This window comes from Mixophyes fleayi, chromosome 4, assembly GCF_038048845.1.
Source record: "Mixophyes fleayi isolate aMixFle1 chromosome 4, aMixFle1.hap1, whole genome shotgun sequence".
NCBI lineage: Eukaryota > Metazoa > Chordata > Amphibia > Anura > Limnodynastidae > Mixophyes > Mixophyes fleayi.
The window spans coordinates 140,780,255-140,802,208 of NC_134405.1; the positions used below are offsets into that span (position 1 = coordinate 140,780,255).

The 21,954-nt window shown below is 38.4% G+C and overlaps 1 protein-coding gene across 2 annotated transcripts in view; it reads left to right on the forward strand.

Annotated features, from left to right (window-relative positions):
- SND1 (staphylococcal nuclease and tudor domain containing 1) overlaps positions 1–21,954 on the forward strand; it is a 479,575-nt gene that overhangs the window by 427,246 nt on the left and 30,375 nt on the right. For both annotated transcript variants that reach the window (XM_075208519.1, XM_075208518.1), the window contains exon 18: positions 2,294–2,435. In XM_075208519.1, coding sequence (XP_075064620.1) covers positions 2,294–2,435 — 142 coding nt within the window. The remainder of the gene's footprint in view (positions 1–2,293; positions 2,436–21,954) is intronic.

Below are 21,954 nucleotides of genomic sequence, written 5' to 3' on the forward strand. Positions count from 1 at the left end.
ATTTTCTATGTCCTTGAGGTGGGAAAATGCCTTAGCTCAGCAAATGATGGTGAACTGGAAATAATAATAAATAATTAACTAGAAGGATCAATGCTGTGACTTTAACTCTAATCTGTGCGTTCAAGATGGTGAACAGATGACTATATACTAAAACTCCTAACAGGCAATCAATTGCTAGATGGCCATACATACATACATACAGCTTATATTAGTGGTAGGAAGGTACATGAAATTTATTTTCTGACCTTTTAATTCTCAAGCTTCCAGTCCTTTAGCCACACTTTGTTCTTGTTCCCACAATCATTGTTCCTGTTTCCTGTAAAATCTGTAACTTCTCACTGTAGAGAGATATATGCTTATTTGGCACAGTTGCCTTTTTCCCCCTATTTCAAAGGCTTTTTTTTTTTTGTATGGGAGTACAATCTATTTTCCCAAGAAGATGGTATTGTAGTAAAAATAGCTGCACAAATATTGTCTAGTTTGTTATATGGGTTGATATAATGAGGTACTAAGATAAGAGTAGGGTTTGCTGTAATATAAACATTGACGGTAATGCTAAAAATTTACGTTTCAGTCCTATGAATTCTAGAGGTTTCGCAGACTTGCCTTTTGCTGTTTCTTTTGATCCTATGTGGTCCCAACCATAACCCATTGGTCAAGTTTCCAAATGCTAAGTACTGGCGACAGTATGTCAAGTCCTGTGCATGCTCCTTAGCCAAAGGCTGTCACATCACGTCCTATAGGTGCTTCCAAAGGACAGCAAATTGTTGTACTATTATTTTATGTCCCGAGTTTGACATCTGAAATTGTTTAAAGGGATATTGCAAGTTTACAACACTGTCTTCATGCTGCATACATTGCTATACGGTAAATGTAAATCTTAAAGATTTTATGTCTGGATATTAGCAATTTCTACATTTTGATACTTTCTCTGTGTAGAGAATAGAGGCATGATAAAACTGAAACTGTACAGAATGAATAGAAACTGTGGAAATCAATGGTACTTTGGCATATCTTGCTTGCTAGTAATACTTAAGATAATGCGTGGCTGCTGGGCCTTGCTCCTCTAGTGAAGAGACCAGTACATAGTCACTAATGCTTCTCCAGAGTAATTAGCATCTCTGTCCATTCCCATCCATCACTCTGCCTTCTCTACACCTGCAGTGGATGTTTACGAGTTATTTCTGTTGAGGTTATAGAGGACAGTTTTGACAAGGAGAGACTGTATCCAAGAATGCCTCTAATGTTCTATAGAACTTGCCTATTATAGCAAATGTGTCTGTGGTGATTACACACTACTCAGTAGACTTGTCGGATAAATAATGCCCTCGCACAAATGCTTTAGTGGTGGCTGCTGAAGACACAGGTCCTATTTTATTTACATTCTGTTTTTCTTCCCCCAGTTTATCTGACAGAACCTGTGATATGATTTTGAGTTATGTTCTAATAATTTAATCCTGACTAACCAGATTGTTTGAAGGAATAATTCAAATGAATATTCTATTCACATTTAATGTAAATCAGACATGAAGGGCTGAGATTCCAAATATGTCTAACTTATTAAATAGGTAAAACTAATTTGTTCTTGTAAAAAAAAAAATAACAGCAGGTGCTTGGCGTCTTGTGATTTAAATGTCAAGTATGCCCAGTACTTTTCTATTATAATGCATAATCAAATACTTGTTCCCGTAGAAGGCCAACTTGCTTGGACAACAATCTCTGGTTGCCACCTGCTCCCATGTGCTGCACACACTTCTTTCATTACTTTGCAGTAACAATCTTGCACACAGCTAGTAAGCGTGCAGGTGGGAAGTTTATCTATTTGCGCAAGTATATTATAAGTCTGTTTGCATATTGGGCAGCTCCTGTGAAAAATATTGCTGTCTACATAAATTTTTCTCAAAGTCAAATAGTTATCATCTGTTAGAATAAAGCAGGAAGGCAATCATATAGCTTCCTGTGCATAAAGATGTACTGTATTATTCTAGAGCAGTGTTGACTACTCTGTGACACTCCAGGTGTTGTGAAACTACAAGCCCCGGCATGCTTCGCCAATATATAGCAGCTTATTGCTGGAAGCTGGGACTTGTAGTTTCACAACACCTGGAGTGTCACAGGTTACTGTTCTAGAGCCATGTTTAGCCTGCTTTGGTCCATTGCAGCTCTTAAGCTTTGTGCTACCAGTCCCTGGAGAGCTACAGGTCTGCGTAGCTCTCCCCCCCCCCACCCACCCCTCCCTCTGTAGAAAGAAAACGTGACTGTCAGTCTCACTTGGTGTCCTTCTTTGCTTCAGATCTGGTCGAAGTTTGAGGAGCAACCAGTAGAAGAAGTGGTGGCTGTTGTGGAGGAGAAGGAAAGGAATGCAAATTACAAACCTGTCCTAGTAACGGAGATCACAGACGAGCTGCACTTTTATGTTCAGGATGTAGAGACAGGTAAGTGCTTCAGTTCTTGCACCTTTTATTTCTTGTCCCGGTTCTGAATCCTTTTCTAGCTATCTGCACTGCTACAAGACAATCCATAGTAAACTTTGTTCTGTGCTGTCACATTCCCACTGTGCCAGTTTATAGGCACATAATTTCAAGGCACCGCTACTCTTGGCTAGGCATAGAATTCATTACACTCATTAAGTGAACTTTGGGTGCAATATTAGTGCGATACATAACAGTGACACATGGGCAGAAAGGAATCCAGGAAAGGTCATTGCTGTCGCTGCCAAAACAATTTTAATATCAAGGAAAAGGACACTTGTACATTAAAATAATCAGTTATATTTCTGTAAAGACAGAGCACTTATATCATTTGCTTTTCCTCTGTAGTTAATCCTAGTCCATATGTCTTGATAATATATTAAGGGAGTAGAGTATATCTCCAATTTCTTAACTAATTTTTCAAGCTACTCCCTAGTTTCTTGATTTGTATATACTGTACATATACTTCACAGTGGTTTGCAAAAAAGATTAAGACTTTATGTAATGGACATTCTTAAATCAGGCACTTAAATTATACTGCAATGTACCGATGTATGAAGAGCAAGTAAACCTACTGCATAACATCAGGCAAAATTAAAACTCCTCTATTGCTGAACTGAAGAATTTGGTTGCAATAACTAAAGTTCAATATGCTCTGTTGTTTCTTGATCTCCCCACTTTGTAGCAGATTGCAGAGGTAGGAGAGAGAGTATGTTAATTACCTTGCATTACACTGAGGCAGCAGAATTTTTGTGAACAGATTGATGGGCAGCACGGTGGCTAAGTGGTTATCACTTCTGCCTCACAGCACTGGGGTCATGAGTTCAGTTCCCGACAATGGCCTTATCTGTGAGGAGTTTGTATGTTCTCCCTGTGTTTGCGTGGGTTTCCTTCGGGTGCTCCGGTTTCCTCCCACACTCAAAAAACATACTGGTAGGTTAATTGGCTGCTAACAAATTGACCCTACTCTGTGTGTGTGTTGGGCAATTTAGACTGTAAGCCCCAATGGGCAGGGACTGATGTGAATGAGTTCTCTGTACAGCGCTGCGGAATTAGTGGCGCTATATAAATTGATGATGATACTCTGGGACGTGCCTGTGATTTCATAGCAAACTGGCTAGTTTGTCCTGTATATGTTCCACTTGACATAGTATCTTAAAGGTGTGGGATGTGGCTTCACCTGTCTACATTGGAGGAATAACACACTAAACTTATGATATGCAATCTAATTTCATGGAAGCCATGAACCTTTGCTATCTTTTGTCTGCATATGGTATAAAACAATTACCCATTAATGTATAGAGCTACAAGATAGGTTGGCAAAAGTTAACTCTGTCGCTATCAAATGCAGTGAAGACCATTTATTTACAAAAAGAATAATAGAGTTCTTAATATACCAAAGTAACTTGCTTTGTTGGATAAGTAACTCTTAACAGCCTTTATGTAGCCTCAACCGGATGTGAGGGAGGAGGGATTGCATTCAGTCCACTACACACATCCAGTGCAGATTAGCTTTTTTTATGCTGGTGGTTTCACTGACAGGTTTTCCTCCATACACATGTCAAAAATGGAAGAGAGGAGCCGGCTAAATAGATGTTAGTGTGCACAAGACTTAATAACTATGTTTATATTTCATTCATAACGCACACTAAAGCAACTCTCCACCTCATGTCTTAGATTTCAGTTCAGTATGGCCTAATGCATCAGATTACTTATTAGACATGATATTGTTTTATTATACATTGCCTATGTGTTGCAGTTGAAGATGTGAAGGTGGCATTTCAATAATGAGATTTCACTCCCTGTCCTATATTTTGAAGCAACTGTTTTGGTATACTTTTAGTTGCATAAAACTTAAACTGCTACAAACTACTACAGGTTAAGGGATTTAAGGGTTACTTTTTATAGATAAAACCTTCTTTGATCGCTCCGATCGATGCAGTGTGTCCATGGAAGGTTCCACAATGGACCGCCATATCTGCCTATTATTATATACACTATTTAGCATCTACTCTAAATTGTATAGCAAACAAACTACTAATAGCTTAATTAGAGCCTTGGTAGCAGAAGAAGTATCTTTTCTGGACTCATTCCAAAGTCATTCAATGTCAAAGGATATAAAAGAAGTGGATTGTCTATCTAAAGATGACCTCTTTTGTTAGTAAGTGAAATGCATACAGTCATGTGTGCATTATTGCTAAATTTTCAAGCCTATTACATTGTGTGCTTCACAGAGATTTGATCATTTATCAAATAGAAATAATCTTGGCTCCACCTATTGCTAATCTGGATACATACTATGTAAGGTTAAAAAAACGCAAGAGACCCATAAGTTGGCTACCATGGTTGCCCAAGCATGTCCAACACTCAGTCACTTCTATCCAATCACACAACCTTTGTCCAGAAATATTAAGCCCCTTTTCCAAATGTAGCCCTGAATTGATAGCTGTACACCATAACCTTTGAAGTCACTGTCTGAACATCCTTTTCAATAAATAAAAATTTTGTATTTGCATGTGTCATATGTTCCATGCAATTTAGTGTGTATGCTGACTCCCCTAAAGAGAGATGAAAGCAAACTAAATTTCTTTAGAGGCAAATCAAATGTTCCAACAGATCTGGCATGGGTTTTTTTCCCACCAGTATAATAATCCCCTTCAGACCATCCTATCAAATGGGGAGTATGAATAAAAGTAAATAGGTGGCTTTCTCTTAAATATGTATACCATGCTGTAAATCTAATGTTTTCTATTATGTTGATCAAAATGTGTGCTTGGCCAGTATTTTCACTGCAGATAAAAGAACCATGACCCCTCTCTTTTCAAACCTTCCTCTCATCCACTGTGCTGCTTTGTTTTATTTTTTTTAATTAGTCTCATTTAATTAAGGCGACATTATTAGTTGAACAGAAAGCGGCCCACGTAGCCGTGGGCTATAATAAACTCTCAGCATCTTTCCTCTTCTGTGATAATAGTCTCCAGTTTGATGGCACATGAGAGGTATCTCTTCAGTTATGTTTGGTGGCAGTGTGAAGGGGGGCTAGGAATTCTCACGAGGTGTAGGGTGGGAGACATGGTTTAATAAGAATTCACTATCCCAGGGGACATCTGGCATGATCTAATTGAGACATAAAATGTACAGAGAATGCAGAGAGCACTGTTATTAAAGATGAAGCAATTAGTTGAATATTTTAAATTAGCCTCGGCCTCAATTCTAGCTTCTTTCTCTGTTTCACTGTTTTTCTTTCCCTCTGTTATAGGTAAAGGGAGTGTGTACAACTTCTTTTTAATGTTCTCAAACATTTAAAATATAGAATTAATTAGCTTATATTAATAGATTTCTATTAACCATACTTGAAAAGGTCAGACAATGTTCCTTGGATTTGACATGTAAAGACATTCCAGAAATCAAAAATTAGATTTTTTCTTTTAACCAGGACTTTTTATTTTATTTTTTAATACACCATTTTTATTTTCCCATTGTTCAGACTTATGAATCCCCCATATTAACATTGTAAGTGTGGATGCGTGTCTGTAACTGTTCTAGTTTATCTGCCACACAAAGTATGGGGTAGGGTTTATGGCCTGAGTAAACAGTATGGTTGGTGCTAGATTCTCCTTCAAGATCAGAGCCCTCTCAGCCCTGCAAAATAACTACTGGACAGGTCAGTTCCTCAAGCAAGGTCAGCACAGTCACTTCCTGCTGTGAACATCCGTATACCAGCTTATAGCAAGTTAAGCTGGGTACACACTACAGAAATTTCAACCAACTTTTTATGCCGAGCGATTTTACATGCGACCGATGGTCCGATCCTCCGGTCCATGGACTGTATACACACTAGTCTTGTTTAGGACGATAAAGGGAAGAGCGGACGTCCCTTTAGCGACTTTTTACAGCCATGTTGTCGTGAGCAATGACTGTAATTTCATACTCACTGTTGTGGATCGGTTGGAAGTTTATACACAGTACACAACGGAAACGAGATTAGAATGCAAATATTAAATGGTACGACCAACCAAATGAGGCGATAATCGTCCATTTGGGCAGACTTTCGACCATCGTGTCACTGCACACACTGACCCGACTTTTGAACGAGCGGTCGTATGTCGGCTGATTTAGCCGATTATTGGATGAAAACCGTGTAGTGTGTACCCAGCTTTAGGTTGCAACTTCCTTCCTAGTTTTTTCAATATAGAAATGAGCAATATTTTTGGAAGCTTCATTAAATATTAACCTCAAGGTGCAGTTGCCCACAATATTTTGCACATTTCACCATTGGAATTTGGTCTCAAATTTTTCTACATGCCCCAAACCTATTACAAAGCATTGACCTTCATTTTCCTAGCTTTAATCATTCCCAAAAGGCAAATTTACAAACGGTGTGGCATGCCACAGAATTCTGAGGGGACAGTGAAACACAAAGATTGTACCTGCGTAATGTACAAGATAGCCTGTTCTGCTGCAAAACTCTTTGCACTAAACGTATGATTTTGCACTTTGTTCCCTTTGGAGTACCATTACACCTTTCTGCTTTGATATTCTGAAGGTTTTCAACAGGAAAAGGACGGTGGTACCACATTCGATGGTGCCAAATCTTTTGTGCTGTATAAACTAATGGTAACAATATTGTTTTCAGTGTGTGACCCTTACATAAAAGGATTTCATACATTCTACATAAATATATGGCTTACATCAGCAACTAGACCTTTAACAAATAAATCTTTAACTAGTTTAAATATTTAGTGGTTTAGAACCTTAATTATTAATACTACCACTATAAATTGTTTGAAAGTTCAAAAAAAATTGTAGATGAGTAAATACACCTATAAAACAAAAAAAAGAAAAATGTTTAACAGACAGTTACAAAATGTCACCTTTCTAGCATAAAATCAGTAGATATCTGATCACTATATCTTAGCTGGCAAACAAGGATCCTATCAACTTAAGAATTGTAAGAATTTTTGCAGCTGACATAAGGCTTTTCTAAGAAAAATAAAAAAAATGGAAACCTCCATCATTCCTTGTAAACAATGGTTTTTATCCATTCAACCACTGTAAGAAGTAAGTACAAAGAATAACTACAGGATGCAACCAATAGCTCATGGCCAAATATATATATATATATATATATATATATATATATATATATATATATATTTACAGCTGCCAGATAGCCTTCATTACTCTTTTAATGTCTGCATTGTGATTAGCAACATTGTCAATATCGCATATCGCACTAGCGATGTTGGGAACCTGTCCATACAATGGAAGTGTAGACATTTAGCCTGCCGACATTTCCTTCGCAGGATTTCTGACCATAATCGTTATTTAACCTAGTTACCTAGTCCCATGATGCCTTTAATAGTAGGACAGGCATTTTTGAAACTAAGCAGCATAGGCAAGGCTGTTCCCACATCAGCTTCCAAGTCAGGACCAGCTGGATGAAGAGTGCCTGCCTGCCAGTGACCTTTTCCTATTTAGCCTAATTACGTCCAAAAGTTTGTACTTTTTGGTTGGCATTATCCTATAATAAAGTGTGGTCAGTGAACAAGTAATTGATGTGATGCGAATGATGTGAAATCTGCTGAAGACAATAAAAGGCCGTACAGCAATTTTGTGTTTTAACAAATGATTTCTTAAAAGAAAACCGTTCGCTAAATATTCTCTGTCCAGTCCACAGGCAGTTTATTTTGTGGCATGTGCCTTTTTCTTAAGAGTGCATTACATTCTTAAAATGGTTCTATTTCCTCTGATATTGTTGAATCTGAATACAGTGCCTGCTGCCTCTTGGTTGAAACGTTATTGTTGAGTACAAAACCAAAGTGCCCTGAAAATGATTTTACTCCAGCACTGTGAAATCGCTTGATGATCCAACATTAGAGTGGGGTAGAATTAAGATTTTCAGAGTGTTGAACTTTGCGTCTACCAGTGGTAAATGAGGATAGGCCTAAAGTCCCCAGACTAACAGTGCCAGTCTAATATAATGTAAATAAACTCACTGGACACAAGTGTGATTTTATGGAAAAAACACAGTAAAATAGAATAGATCAAAATGCTAGGATTGAGTGAAAACAAATAAATAATTGACCATTTAATAAAGAATCACATAGATAAATGGGTTGCAACCCTAATAGTACAAATACAGTGTAGAATGGGGAAGACAAGCAGATTAAACTAGAAACATCCATAACTCAGCTACATAATGAAATAAATATAGAGCCGGTATAGTGCTGTTGTAGAGGCTCCAATCATTCGTGTTAAATCGCTAGATTGATAAAAAGACCATATGTTGCCACTATGAAGTGGGATAGGTAAAGTTCAAATAGATGAAGTCGTTGCTGCTGGGACTAGTATTAAAGTCCACTATTCCATGTAGAAGCCGTGAGATGGCAAAGTCCGATAAAAGTCATATATATTCCCTGAAGAAGCCCCAGTGCAAAACGCGTTGGTTTATATTGTGCATTATTATTACAAAATCACGTTCGTTCGTTCAACCGACTTGTGGATTCGATAACATCACACGTGCGCCCAGTCAGTTTATTTACCTTATATTCCACTAAGGGTTGAGCTAACACCTAACGCCGAGTGGCTGCAATTTATAGACCCCATCATTTTTTAGAGAGCGCTGAACTCCAACCCCTAACAGTGCCGGTTTGGCCATACCCATGAAACATTTGGCTCTTCCCATGTGACACCTGACACATTTTATGAAACAACCAGGCTCTTGCTCTTTTATGATGCAATATGTCGCATGGTAGCCTAGTTGTCATTGAAATGCTGGGCCCAAATAACAGATGATGGGTTTTAGCATTGTATGAACAGTGGGTTTCTTCAGAGCACAACATTATGCCCAGGTCTGCTAATGACTGCATATGTGTATTGGTATGGGGTCAGTAGACAATCGGGAATGAAATATACACACTTTGTTTATCCCAAGCAGCAAAATATGGCCCTCTGCTTTTCATTACAAATATAGCCACAGGTTTGATTGTTCTGTAATTGAATTGTTAGATTACTCAGTATGTAACCACCATGGTTTTATGCTCATTTTAATGTGGATGTTCTGGTTTGACACTTGCTACCATGTGTGTTCTCAATAGGCTTCGTTCCATAGCATCTCACATACCATTTTTTGAAATTGTTTTAAAAACTCCTTGTCAGAATTTCTTATTGAAAAATGCAGTAAATCACCTCATATTGAGTGTTTTAAGTTCCTACAGTTTCATACAGTTGCAAGAGAAATGTAAATAAATACAGCAGGAATTCTAAATTTATAATCTACCAACCAAGGCTTTGCACCAGGTCTGTCTGTTTTGAGCAGGTTGCGGATTCAAACCGATGCCCTCTGATTCGGTTGATCTTGTTCTACATTGGCAACGCAATTTAGACTTTAATGATCTGAGTGTTTCACCCTGTTCTTTATCCTGCATGGAATTCCCCCGTTAGTTTTTATCCCACACGGAATTATCCTTTATACCCTGTTTACACCGCATTGCAGAATGAATTTCTCTCACCGTTTACCCGTCTCAGACTGAGCCTTGTGTCAAGTTGAGCGTGCACACATTTGTTTAGCATAAAGTCTGCAAATTTACAGCGTGCAAACACAGCATACAATAAGGACGTGTTTGTGTAATTGCGAGTCGACGAAGGGATGCACGCTGACTTAGTGGTTAGCACTTCTGCCTCACAGCGCTGTGGTCATGAGTTCAATTCCCGTCCATCACCTTATCTGTGAGGAGTTTGTATGTTCTCCACGTGATTGTGTGGGTTTCCTCCGGATGCGCTAGTTTCCTCCCACACTCCAAATAAAAAAGAAAATACTAGTAGGATAATTGGCTGCTAATAAATTAACCTTAATCTTATGCGGTTTTAGGGAATTTAGTCTGTAAGCTCCAATGGGACAGGGACTGATGTGAGTGAGTTCTCTGTACAGCGCTGCGGAATTAGCGGCGCTTTATAAATAGCTGATGATGAAGTTGCATATACTCCTGCCAGTTATCGTATCAATTGCCTGAGGGCTGGTGCAAGTACACACGGACGATGGTGACAGTCAACAGCACCAGCTAACCACTTCTTATTGACTGATTGTGAATTCTCCTCTGAAGCTGATGGGTGCTTTCTTTGTTGATGCTTTACATTATGTTAAATTATACATTATGATTGTATTTTAAAATAATTTGTTTGCTACTTACAGCAAGGTAGGGCCTATCTCTTGTATCATAGGTTTGATGTCAATTTAAAAAAAAGGCAAATGCGTTTTCACTATTAAAACCAAAGTTAGAAAACTCTTCTTGTGCTTATGATCTGCTTGGGTATAAGTATGTCATACATGCCAACTCTCCCAGAATGTCCAGGAGACTCCCGCGTTTTGCGAGAGTCTCCCAGACGAGTGTGGCAATCTCCCGAATTCTGGGGCACTTCCTAGTGAAGTGGGTAGAATTAGATCCCAAACGCTGCGATTCCCGGTGAATGTCAAATGAAGCGTTTCCGTCATGACGTCACAGGGGCGGGGCCAAAATGCAGCGATTTTTTTTTTTTGGCCGTCCCGCCCCCGACACGCCCCCTCCACTGGCTGGCTCCCGGAAGGGAGCTGAAGAAAGTCGGCAAGTATGAAGTATGTCTGGCATAAACCTAGCACATATGCTACTGGTGCAGAGCTGGTAGCGTCTTGAGATGCCTGCGCCTAGGCGTATGGGTGTAAATACGCTATTTTTACGTGCAGATTTTAATTGACCGTATATGCAGCTAACCTTGCATCAACCTCTATATATTTTGCTAAACGTAATTTTCCTTTCTGCAGAGTTTGAAGATAGTATTGTTTTAACTTCGTATCTCCGCAAAACAGCCTATTCTGCTGCAACACTTTATTCGCCCTAAATTGTGAAACTTCTCTCTAAGTATATGTTTCGCACATGTGGAAAGTGTATTCTGCTTTCCTCTAATTTGACTAATTAAGTGAGAATCTGCATTAATGCAAGTGGTATTTGCCTTTTAGCCTGATTTAAATTCAGTTTAAGGGATTGTATCCAAAATATTTAATCTGTGAGCTCTGCAAGTGCTCCTTTTAATGGGTATTATGATAGTTATAAGAGGAGCACTGGCAGCTGTTTGGCTGTTTTACAAATGACAGTTTTGGTTGGCAGAGAGTTGGCTGCATGGTGAAGTGATTCTCTGAGACACACACAGTATGTACAAGAAAGTGGAAAAGCTCTATTCTATTCTTACAAGGTCATTGAAAGTGCAAAGTTATCCTTGAAGCTAAGGCACCATCTGGAGAATCTGGTGTGTAGATTTTAGATAGAAGTCACAATGTCTCCTGTGTAGTACTCTGAGGAATTTGCTGCATCAAGGTGCGCTCTGCAAAGGATCTTTTACTTGGTAGGTGGGCTTCAGATTTTGTTGAGCACAATTCATTTATTGGATGACATATATTCACTTATCCTTTTAAACGTGTAGGTAAAATATTATCTTTCCTGAAAATTTTCATTTTAGGCCTGGACTTGAACAAGTCAATGTTATAAAGCAATTTGACAATGTCACCCAGTTCATTCATGACTGTCCCATTGATTAGAATATTTACTTGTGCCTTTTCTATCACCTCTTTTGGTTTCATTTTACAAGTAAGCTCTACCAATCAGGACCAGACTACACTTTGTATCAATGTAAGTTTGCTGTATTCTGCATGATATAGTATTACTTTCTAAATGACCTTTCTTTTTCTATTAAAGTACTATTTAACTTTTTGAATGTTTTTGTATTTGTTTGATCTCCCAGAAGCCAGGTAGGAAACAATAAATAAGCAAGCATTCTGTAGGACATGGATGCCACATAAAACTTGGCCTAAAATAACAACGTTAACAGTACAGCTATTAAAGGGTTGGCCACCTCTATATAATCATGTACTAATGCAGCCTTCTATACATTTTTTTTAATTCACCACATTATGCTGTATGCTAATGGCAAAATGTATCGCTCCCAGAGCAGTGGATTTAGTGTAACTGAAGCAGCCTCTGGTCTCCCCTTCACTCCTATTAAGCTTTGAGATATCATGCCTCTCAGAGTACATTTCATATATTAAATATATTTGTAAAGAGGCATTTAAAAAAATGAAGATGTGTTGTGATAACCGGACTTTTTGCTGCAGCTCTTTTAAAAAGTTATGTATCACTTCCCCGTTCCATTGTTATCCTGCATCCTCAGGAGCTTGTCTTCATGGCATCTGATACAGATCAATAAACTGGAGACTGAGGAGTCTATTTAACAAACTGTGATAGCCCAACAATCCAGAGAAAAGAGTTGTTTTCTCAGGAGAAGGGCTATTGTATGACTTCACTCAATTTATGAAGGGGTTAACACAAGAGAAATCAAAGATTTTTCCTGCATTAACGTACATTTTTACTGTTACTACAGTCCCTATAGAACCCTATGGGGACTATCATATTAGGGATTTATCAAGCGGCGAAAAACATTGCTTGCGCTGCAAACTAATGCCATGTCAGAATGGTATTAGCTTAACTTTTCCTATGGGGTACAGTTATAAGGGGTCCAGAAAGGCTTTGTTTTATCCCTCCACTAGGTCAAATCCTATGCGCATGTGTGGAATTTAGCCGCGCATGCGTAGTTCACCTTCTGCCTTCACCAGCAGCACAGGGCTGATGGTGAATAGTAAAAACAGTTGCGATTTGTAGCAGTACATAATGAGCTTTAGTGCTGCATATTAATAAATAGGCCACTGAGTTGCAGTGACTTCTTGACATACCCTGACAGTCAAGAGTCAAACAATCTACCCAGCGCACTTCCGCAAAGTAAGTTTACCTAGCTGTAAGTCATGGTCCGTCTGCTTAGAGAAACGGCACCCTCCTAGTTTGCCATCCTTGCTGCAGATGGGTGAGAAGATGGTGGACAAATTTAGTAAAGCATATATATATTTATATTTGTGACCTAATTTGATATAAATTTGATAATACACGTCCTATTTCTTGCAGCAGCATTAGTTTTAGGTCCGTTAAGCAATGCCCCATGGTACATTACGTCGTCCTTTCTTTTCATACCCGCTGGCATACAATGTGTTTCGATTAGTGTTTTGGAGCTCACTGTAGAATTCCTGATACGGTTACATATGGTAAATGCAAAATATGGAACATGTAGCCATCCAAAAGCACTACTGCAATGTTCATAGTGTTGCGTTCATTTACATGGATTTTACATGTGTTAAGTGTATAAAACAAATTCACTTACTGACAAAGTAAGTTTTTATTGTTTTAGGTGGCTGTTGGTGCAGCTTCTGTTTCTTTTTAATTTGTTAATGTTTTGGTAGCTGTATTGACAGCAGTGTCTTGGTGTTAGTGCAGTAAGTCAGAATGGGGAGATATTGACAAGTAAAGGTGTCCATACACTGGTTTTAGAACAAGTTGACTAAACATTGTTACATGTGTGGGTCAAAAACTTCCTCCTATTCAAAGCAAAATCTATCGTAAAATAGTCTGTGTACGGTCCACATTCAGCCCCTAGAACACTTCCCTATAGAATCCAGGGACAAATAACTGTTGTAGATTTCAACAGAAATTGAACTGCAGGAATACTTACTAACTCAGTTGGTGTTGTAGCAAAAACAGTGGTCGAAGTGGGAGTGTATACAGGGCTATGTCATACCGCCACTTCTCCTACTGCCTTCATTGTAAAACTATATCATTCCATTCACTTACATTCTCATTACATTTTCTATACTGCCACTTTTAGTTTTCTATACAAGCACTGAGAAGACGCACCAGCAGTCATACAGTAGGCTTCCAAAGGGGAGAAAAAACTTTTTATTTGGTATTTTTAGAACCTGGTAGTGCAGGATTGCCAACTCTTGCCAATAGTTTATATTGACAATTTTATATTTGTTTACTAGTAAGAGGATGACACCCTTATTCACACCAAAAAACATTAGTCAGGTGAATGCTGTGTAGTATTTAGTATCATCAAATGGGTGTTGTATTTTTACAGATTTATTTTCCATACCAATATGCTAAAAAATGACACCTTTTATGACTGCTAGCTAATTTACTGATGCCAAGAGTAAGTTGGAAACCACAGAGTATGGTAGAAATTATCCGTTTGCTTTTCATTTTTGTAGAGGCTATATTAAGTACATGACATGACGTATTTAAATTTGCTAAATATCCTACTTTTACCATTAATTCTAACACTACCTCTTAGTGTAGATGTGACCTCTGCTAACTTTATTTTATTTTGCAGATGCTATGGCAGCATTAATGTGTATGAATGCCATATTAATCAGAGAGCGCTTACTGAAATTACATCTTGGAAATAAGAGCTGAAAACAGCAATTTTCCTCTAGCTTTCTGTGCATAGTCCCCAGCCAGTAAAAGCTCCATTACTGCCCACAGAGGCATCCTGGGTCACAGTAATACAGATAATGCTCTCTAATGTGCAATACACAAACATTATGAGCAAGAAAAGCTGTTTAAATAAACATGACCCTTTAATTTGCCTTCTACTACAAGATTAAACATCAGTGCGCTTCTGTAGCTTTTTGTCATCATTATTTTAAAGTTATTTACATAAGGCTACCAAAAGCAGAGAGATTGCTTTATGCATGTCCTGGTTTCAGAGACTATCAATCCTGGACAGAAAGGTTTGTGTCAGTTTATATTCCTATCAATCATTTATGTGCAGATGTAGACATTGTTCTGCTTCATAAGATGCGGCTATGTAGTAATGCATTTGTTATTTCTTACAATTGTATATATGTAAATATACAGCTAGAAACACCTGTTCAAGACCAATAAAGCCAAACTGGGCCGTATGATTACTCAGTCAGCTCATCTCCTCTAAATGTACCTGCATGGTTTGCTAATACTTTTGTGTGTGTTTGCTAGAACTTACTATAATGCAGGAACACTTATCTTTGTAACCCGGTTTCTTCATTAGTTTTTCAGTTTCTTTGAGACAGATATTGAAGACTTTGTGGCCTATTTATCAAAGGTTCCCCCCCTGTAAAATCCCCGAAAACAATAGTTTTCGGGGATTAAACACTAATTTGCTATTTATGATAGTAGCATCGCAGCAGATATCATAGATATCTGCTGCTTTGCATCTACTATCGTTTTACTGAGCACTCCCCAAAACAATGTATGGGGAGTGCTCAGTAACGCTATTTAACAATAAATGTAACTGACTTTTTGGCGTACATTATCACAAATGAAAAGTTTCAGTGCTGTCAGCTCTGCTCCAAAGAGCAGAGCTGGACAGCGCATGTGTGGAGGGATCACATGATCCCTCCCTGTCACTCACTATAGTTGCAGAGACAGAGCGGAGATGTCTGTGCGCATGCCCGAAGGTTTCACTCGGCGCATGCACACTGGAGTAAGAAGAGGAGCCCCGTTCATCGGATGCGGCTTCGGGAAAGATTGAATGGTAAGTATGTTTTCCACTTCACAGGAACAGCAGTTTTTCGGAATTGCTGTTTCTGTGTTGCTTTTTTAATAAATGTGAGAAATAGTTCAATCCTTATCAATGCGATAAGGATTGAAAACTATTTTTCATATTTTGCGAGTTTTGATAAATGTGCCCCATTGTTTTAACAATTTATAAATGATTAAAGCAACTTTTAGATTTGAGGCTATTTAACAACCATGTAATGATGTAAATATCAAAGATCTCTCAGTCGTTCACAAAATTATCTCTCTGTATCGTCTATGGGAACTGCAGTCTTCTAGCTTTGCTTTTCAGAGCTGATTTCATCTTGCTGAAGCCTTTTTCAGATGGCATTAGCCCCTATAGCAAAAAATCCTAGCCAGAGAGAAAACATCTGCCCCCCTTTCTCCTTGGCAGGTTGGATTCGTCTCCCCACAGTTTCCTCATGCATTGTTTGTGCACATGCACAGAGAGTAGACCAGGATAGAACCCGGAAATACTTTCACCCCTGCGATCAGTGGCTAGATTGTTTGTACCATTTGCAAGGACAGCTACTTATCGGAGCCACTGTCCCGGCTTCAGTTTGTATGTTAAACTGCTCTGTTACTACAGGGCCTATTTATGAAACATAAATCCTTTTGTAAAATTCCCGGCAACGTCAGTTTTCGGGGATTAACCGCAATATTGTGATTTATGATCACTGCATTGCAGCAGATAATAAATATCTGCTGCTTTGCATCTGTCTTTGATTTACTGAGCAGTCCTCATGAAAGTGTATGGGGACCGCTAAGTAACGCTATTTAACTGACGCTGGTGTACATTAACATAATTGAAATCTTTCACTGCTGACAGCTCTGCTCCGAAGAGCAGAGCTGGACAGTGCATGTGTGGAGGGATCATGTGATCCCTCCCTGTCACATGACTCACCTTCTTGCAGTCTGGTATCTCTTGGCGCATGAGCACAGGGATTGAACGGAGAAAACATCATCGCAGTCGGCATCGCATGGGAGGAGAAGAGGCAAGTGAAAGGTGAGTTTTGCGCTGCACAGGAACAGCAGTTTTTTTGGAACTGCTGTTTGTGTGAAGGTTTTTTAATAAAAGATGAAAGCGAGTTCAATTTTTATCTATGCAATGAGGATTGAAAACTATCTTTCATATTGTGCGGTGCATCTTAAATATGCCTCTACACCTCTTATAGCTGCAAATAGTGGAATAAAAAAAGAGATGTTCATCAATTACCAAAATTTGAGATGGGTCTTAAATAGACCCCCTTAGTAATGTTTACTACTCTACTTGTATGATGTATGTGTACATAATGTCTGTTTAAATATAAGATTTATATATTATTCGATGAGCTACACCTCTGTATCCAACCGCTTTACACACCTGATCATTGTCTAGTACCCCCAAAATTGTTTTTCCATTTATGATTTATTTATTTTCAAGCTAATCCTAACTAACCACTCAGCCAGAACCCTACTGGTTATTTCTGTTTTTACTGCATAGTCTTGGCCCAATGTTTGTGTATTGGATCTTCCGTCTTTTTTACAGCTGAGAATATAAAGTGTCAGGCAGTGTGCAACATTTAGTACAGAACATGTGGCTTCATCAGGTAGCTCACGCCTCATTGCTTTCAATAAAAGTAGCTTGGCCCAGCCAGCTGTGATATGAAATATTGAGCGAGCCTCTAACACTACATTTATTTTATTGTGAAATTCCCCTATCTGCAGGAACACAAGGAAAGGGATGGCAGAAGTCTGAGAACTGCACAAAGTACTCGTAGTACCACTACAATAACATTGAAGAATCTTTTGTTTATCTTGTTGAAAAGTAGTGATTGCCTGCAGCATGTGCCTATCAATGTAATATATTTTTATTTTATTGTTTTGAATAGTGTGTGTTTGAATTATGCATCTCCTGTCGAAAGCACTCTTGGTGCTTATGATTAATTGGCTCCAAGTATAAAGATAGATCAGGAGTACCAAAGGAAAAAACTGTTGAGTAGTATTTATTAAATATTGTCCCTGGTCAAGCTAAAATATGCACATAAGCTGTCTATTAGCCAAATGTATATCTAACAGTCATTGGCATATTTTATTAAACCTGACCTGACCACAGTGAAACTGTGTCGTCACTTGGTTGACGTGTAGAACAGCCAGGTTTATTCAAAGTGCCAACACAGCATCACAGTCTCTGATGAAGTGTCAGTGAGCGACGGAACGTATTTCTGAATGTGATGCCAGTAATGTTTCTTCCAACTGAAGTGATGGAGTGAGGTCTCACGTTAAATGAACAATGCAGAGGACTTTCTATAACAGATACTTTAGTACATTTACAATCTTTTGTGCATTGTTGTAGTGCAGGAAGTTTTGCAGTGAATCAACTGGTTTGCAGCGGTGCGACGTTCCAGACATATACTATCTTTGAGCTTCGCTTTTGCTTTGTCTTTCTGTGTAGTACCATTCTGTACCCTGTTTTGTATATTTCGTTTTTTATTTTTATTTTTTGTACAACTTGTAGTTTTATGAATAGAACTGGGGGCAATGGACAGCTCATTCTGGTGTCTGATGAGATACTGGAAGGATGGGGAGCTCTTAAGACCAAATTCGGTTAATGAAACATGCAAAACATCACAGCCAAATGTGGCACAAGTCAAATATTTTGCGGAACAGTTTTGAAAGTTTTGCTCATCGCTAATAGTACTATGGAGAAGGCAACTGTCTGTTGCAGTCCAGAGGGAACGTAAATGATTGTCGTCAACAATTACTTAAGTAACATGTTTGTAAAATGAACAATGTATAAAATCTACTATATAAATGCCTAGTGGCGTGTGTGAGAAAAAAAAACAAGCTGCAGCGCCACCTGCTGGGCAGAGTTATACACTGACCTATATATTTCTTGAAGGAGAAGTGACAGTTGGGAGTGGTTGGTGGTTGCCGGGGGTGACAGTGGGGAGTTTTTAACACCTTAATTAGCTTGATGAAGGATGTGGCGATGAAGATGAAGGATGAGGTGATGGAGAAAAATGATGAGGTAGTGACATGTGGACAAAACCACGTTAAAAAAGGGCGCTTGCGTCGGGAAGTAACACTCTTCCCCTGAGGAGGCCTGGGCTAGGCCCAAATGCATGGCAAGAACCTTTTTAACACCTTAAGTAGCTTGATTTGACTAGAATGCATGAGTATCATGCACGGGTTAACTTGTATATTTTATATGAATACATAAACACTTTTACTATTTGCCCATTAAAACACCACACATTTTAATGTTACCCTAAGGTTTTGATAGATTTATGATCATCTTCTACCAATAGGGATCAAAGCATTTACATTTTATCAGATGGTGAGATAGTAATCTTTTGCGTGCTCACTTGCTGTCCTATGTAATCCTTCACGTCGGTCCCTGTCCATTGGCGCTTAGTCTATTCCCTAACACGAACATTAAGGTCCATTTTTCTCAGAAGCCAATTAACCTACAAGTATAAAGAAAATCCAAGCAAACACGCAGAGAACATCTCAAACTCCACACAGATCGGGCCCTGGTTGAATACAAACCCATGACTCCAGAATTGAGAGGCAACAATGTTGACTACTTAGTTGCTGAAGTTTCTCTCTGAGCAGAATCTCTAGGTTTATATGTAGTCTGCCTCTGTCAAAGACCTTCACAACTTTGACTGTCTCCCCAAAATATATATATTATGCACTTGCAGCATGAAAGATTAACACATAATGTAGATATCACAAACATTTAACCTAGTATGGTGATGGTTCTATTACTTGCCTTAGTAGTGGTTGAAGATAGTGTAAGGAAACATGATGTGTCTGCTGATCCTACCAGGATGATAGACCCAGGAATACTTCTTATGAGATGCACCGAGGAGAAGGTGGTTTTGCTTCATCTCTGCCATATGTTCCATTTACATTGTACATTATCTGATGAACTTATATTGCTCCACATTTCAGACTTGCTGAAGTACTGATCTGCTGCAGCTTGAATGAGAGTTCAACTGTAAGAATAAGACCTGTAGACTCTTATCACACTTTGTCATCTATACATGTTTAAATCAACCAGGTGCTTTAAAAAAGTAAAACGTCCACGTTAGTCCACATATCTAATAACCTTTCAGTCAATAAATCTTCCTCAAATTTACCCTAAACTTGCCCCCTCATGTATGTCCTCTCTTGTTCAATTTGTCTCTTCATCTGAACGCTTTCCTCCTTTATCTTGTTAAAACCCCTGACCTATTGGAAAGCTTCATTCATACCCCCCTTCTCTGCTCCAAGCTACACATTGATGTCCTTTAGTCTTCCCTGGTAAGCTATGGACCATTTTAGTTGGCCACCTTTGCACAAGATTGTGGATGTTTAGAATAAATGTATTTATCAATAATGTTCCTTGAACCTAATTCACAGGGAACCCCCTGAAATCATCTTCATCATTTATACAGCACCATCAAATTCCATAGCGCTTTGCAATTGGGGACATACACATTAATATGCAATACTGGGTAATACCAACAGAGGTAAGAGGGACCCGCTTGAAATCATTATGCTTATTACAACAAATGCAATAAATGGCATACAGAAGAACCAGTACTCATGAAGCTGTATCATAGACACATAATATAAGGATTGAATGTGTCTTTTCTGTGGCTTGAATAATTCTAACCATACCAATACTCGTCTGTCTTAGTGACACTGTCCAGGTGCTGTAAGGGATAACTTGTCGCCAATCTCGGGGCCATACTAGCACTTTTAGTTTAAATAAATGTACAACTACAAAAATAGTAAAAAAAAAAAAAAGAAAAAAAAATATTGTATCTTTAATATATTCAATTTAAATGACTTGACAGTGCACCAATCATGGCATGGCAGACTACACACTACTCACAACACAAACTGCAAAAGGAAAGAAACAGCCTAGATGTTAAAGGTTACAATAGTTGGCATTGCCTTGCATGATTTATAAATCTGAATGAGCCTACACATTAGGTTTATTGAACGCCTCAAAAAGAAACACAACTTTTGCAGCTTTGTCTGCACCCAAGCGGTTTTTCAGTTTTAACTACACCAAACCAAATATGGAAAATATTCTTTCTACTGAAGCTGATGATGCTGCAGCTGTTGGCAATTGCTCTACTGCTACCATGATATTTTCATTACCAGCTACAGTTTCTGAACCATTGTGCATTTTCCATCAGTCTATTGGTGCCACTGTTGACACAAATTGTGGTCCAACAAGGTCATTAAATGAGGTTGCTTTTACAGTGATAAGTTACTTCTTTCAACTGACCTTTCTCTCTGAACTTGAAACACTGGTGTGGTGTGGTGTTGGGCATTCTCTCTGGATTCTGGAATTATCTGTTTCTTGTTTGGACTTGTGTTTTGCCTGTGCCTATTTGTATTATAATTAAATTAGGTCAGCAAGCAATAGCCATAGTAGAGTATTAGTAGAGCTGCTAATGAAAGGTCAAAGGACTATGGTCCATATTGCACAGTATGACAATTACCATTAAAAGCTTGTTAAAACCCTGGATTTTATTAATGGTGATTTAAATCAATGATTTTTTTTAAATCACTATTTAAATCGTGGTTAATATCAAATTGATTTAAATTGGCACACCCTGTTTCTTATGAATTTAAAACCAGTAAAGGTTAATTACATACGAATGATTGATTTAATTGCACAGTGTTAATAGTTTGTGCGTAAGGTGTACTCCGATGCCCACAGCCCGCTTCCCAAATTATAAGAATCGTTCGAGTTCCCTTAAAGTTATTGCATACTGTACATTTTTCAGAGTCCATCCAGTAGTATTAAAATTTACAGTGTAAACAAAGGTGCTTTTAAAGAGCCTAGATAAAGATATTTAAGTACTTGTAAAATGAGGCCAGTTATATGTACTTTTCTGTAATCTATATAGATGCTTTGTGGATGCGCAGTACACTGCTATGCATTTTAGCAGCAGTGGGGTTAATTTGTACCTAATGGCCTTCATTTTGACACGTGCCTTTTTCAGTTTCAGTAAGATGTGAGGTGTCTCATAGGGAGGTCCTGTTTT